A 2,513-nucleotide genomic window follows, 5' to 3' on the forward strand; every position below is an offset into this window, starting at 1 on the left:
TATGGTATACCGAACTTTGGTACGGCATACCAAAAATGAGGTACGATATCGGTATGAAAATTCTCCATACCGAAAATAAAGTATACCGAAGTTCGGTATACCGAAAATTTTGGTAAGATAAATGTATGATTTTTTCGCATACCGAATTTAAGGTAAGGTATACAGTATGATGGTTTCGGTAAGGTTTACCGTGCCTACCCACCCCTATTTAAATACTTATAATCATAACCGTAAATGTTTGAATTTTGGTTTAGCTAATGAGTTACTATTAATTAAAATTATATTATTCATTTATTAATATAAAAATTCTATATTTATAAATAATAAATACACATTTAGATCATTAACAAAATAAACTATAAATAAAAATATACTCCGTATTACATAGCACAAATTAAAATTAAAAAAATAAAATATAAAGTAGTTACAATAGAAAGATTCAAATTCATAATAAAATAAGAAAATATAATAATTTCTTAAGCACTTTTTATATATAAAATATAAAGTAGATATAGTAATTTTTTTTACAGCCCAGCGGGCCAGCCCACCAACCTGTCAGACTGACAAGCTTAACCCAGCAGCCCGTATGGGCTAGCCCGATTTCTATTTAGTATAATTATCAGTTCTAACCATTTTTAGGGGCTAATTGGGCCAACCATTGAATTCGGGCTAATGACAATAATTGCATTTGCATTACATTACTCAAATGATGAATTGATTGGGCCCAAACTATAAATATACAGGACTCAAATTCCGATATCGGATAAGGAATAATAGATAGTACTTCGTATTTTAATTCTAATTTACCAATAAATGAGTGGACCAACATATATGTTGAAATTCAAAGTTTAAAAATTGGTAAAATATGATCAATTTAACTTGTCCTCTTATTTGGAAAATAAATATTTTCAGTATATTCGACCTAATAAAGTCAATATTACGTTGTATCGCAATTTAAGTCAAACGACGTCGGTTGTGTATATTGCTTAAGGCAATTTAAAATAATAAATTGCAGAATCCAAAACTGAAGGCTGAGCCCTGTAAAGAGCCCAGAGTTAAATACTGGGCTTTTCAGCCTTTCAACAGCTCTATAAAACAGTAAAACCCTACATCACTTCCTTTGCCCTCTCCACATCTCCTCTCTCTCAAACCCTAGCAGCAGCAGCCACCACCAACCAAAAATGGCGCCCAAGATGGATCCAACGCAGATCGTCGACGTTTACGTCCGCGTCACTGGAGGAGAGGTCGGTGCCGCCAGTTCTCTCGCCCCTAAGATCGGTCCTCTCGGTCTTTCCCCGAAGAAAATCGGTGAGGACATCGCCAAGGAAACTGCCAAGGACTGGAAGGGCCTCCGCGTCACCGTCAAACTCACGGTCCAGAATCGTCAGGCGAAGGTCACGGTTGTCCCCTCCGCCGCTGCCTTGGTCATCAAGGCGCTCAAGGAGCCCGAGCGAGACAGGAAGAAGACGAAGAACATCAAGCACAACGGCAATATTTCCCTCGATGACGTCTTCGAGATCGCGAAGGTGATGAGCCCGCGCTCCATGGCCAAGGATTTCGCTGGCACCGTGAAGGAAATCCTAGGTACTTGTGTTTCAGTCGGTTGTACCGTCGATGGGAAGGATCCCAAGGATTTGCAGCAGGAGATTACCGATGGCGATGTGGAAGTCCCTCTGGATTGAGCTCAAGGTTTTACTTGGAATATGAATTCCTGTTATATTTTATTTTAGCTACTTATTTTCCTTTGGTTTGACGATGGATTTATTTATCCGACTTTATCTTGTGATGCAAAACAGCGACGTTTAGATGAAATATGCTGATGCTATTGTTTTTGCTATATTACCATAACGTGTTTTGCATCTGTATTATGTTTTTTGATTTGTTGCTTAAGCCTCTGTTTTAAAATTGTTTATTTGTATTAGTTAATTGCTGTTAGTTGCGATTACTCATGTGAGTATTGGAATATTGATAATTCTTGTTTATGTGCAATCTTAATTTCGAAATGAGTCCAGGATTGTACGTTCTATAAAATGCTTGCTTTGTGGTATAACTATTTAGTAGTCTGCATCATATTAAACTATATAGGTTGCTTAATATGTGCTCAAAGCTTGATGGAGTTGGTTTGTAATATGAAAAAACTGATCATCTGATGAACGCACATTTTTTGCAATCAATGCTATGTTTCTCTTGATTTATGTTTAGTTTGTGTAAGATAATGTGGTATTAGTCTAGTTTTGCCATTTCTTCCTGATACCTGTTGTTGTTACTAGAGATAATGGGTACCTGTATGAAATCTCCTTGTTATTCACAAGCCCTTATTTTTAGGTCAAAAAATTCTATTTGTGCTTTGCATACTTAGCAAACACTGCACCTTTGCATTACTAGAATTTGTTTGCCTATGTTCCAGACTTCCTGTTTAATCACTGTGATCACTGATCTATGTGCCATTGATGCATCTCTGTTTTGATATTATTGTTGACATTCTATTTATGTTTATCTCTTTCATATTACCT

At 36.4% G+C, this 2,513-nt stretch overlaps 1 protein-coding gene across 1 annotated transcript; it reads left to right on the plus strand.

Annotated features, from left to right (window-relative positions):
* Positions 1-1,107: 1,107 nt before the first annotated feature.
* On the plus strand, positions 1,108-1,842 carry LOC121742410 (60S ribosomal protein L12-like). The gene has a single exon (XM_042135538.1). It carries the CDS (start codon positions 1,182-1,184, stop codon positions 1,680-1,682), a length of 501 nt encoding a protein of 166 aa, XP_041991472.1. The 5' UTR covers positions 1,108-1,181; the 3' UTR covers positions 1,683-1,842.
* Positions 1,843-2,513: the final 671 nt, after the last annotated feature.

Source organism: Salvia splendens, chromosome 7 (genome assembly GCF_004379255.2).
Source record: "Salvia splendens isolate huo1 chromosome 7, SspV2, whole genome shotgun sequence".
NCBI lineage: Eukaryota > Viridiplantae > Streptophyta > Magnoliopsida > Lamiales > Lamiaceae > Salvia > Salvia splendens.

What these genes read in the sequence shown, in the direction of transcription:
- LOC121742410 (XM_042135538.1), top strand. Translation starts at nt 1,182, where the DNA reads ATGGCGCCCAAGATGGATCCAACGCAGATCGTCGACGTTTACGTCCGC.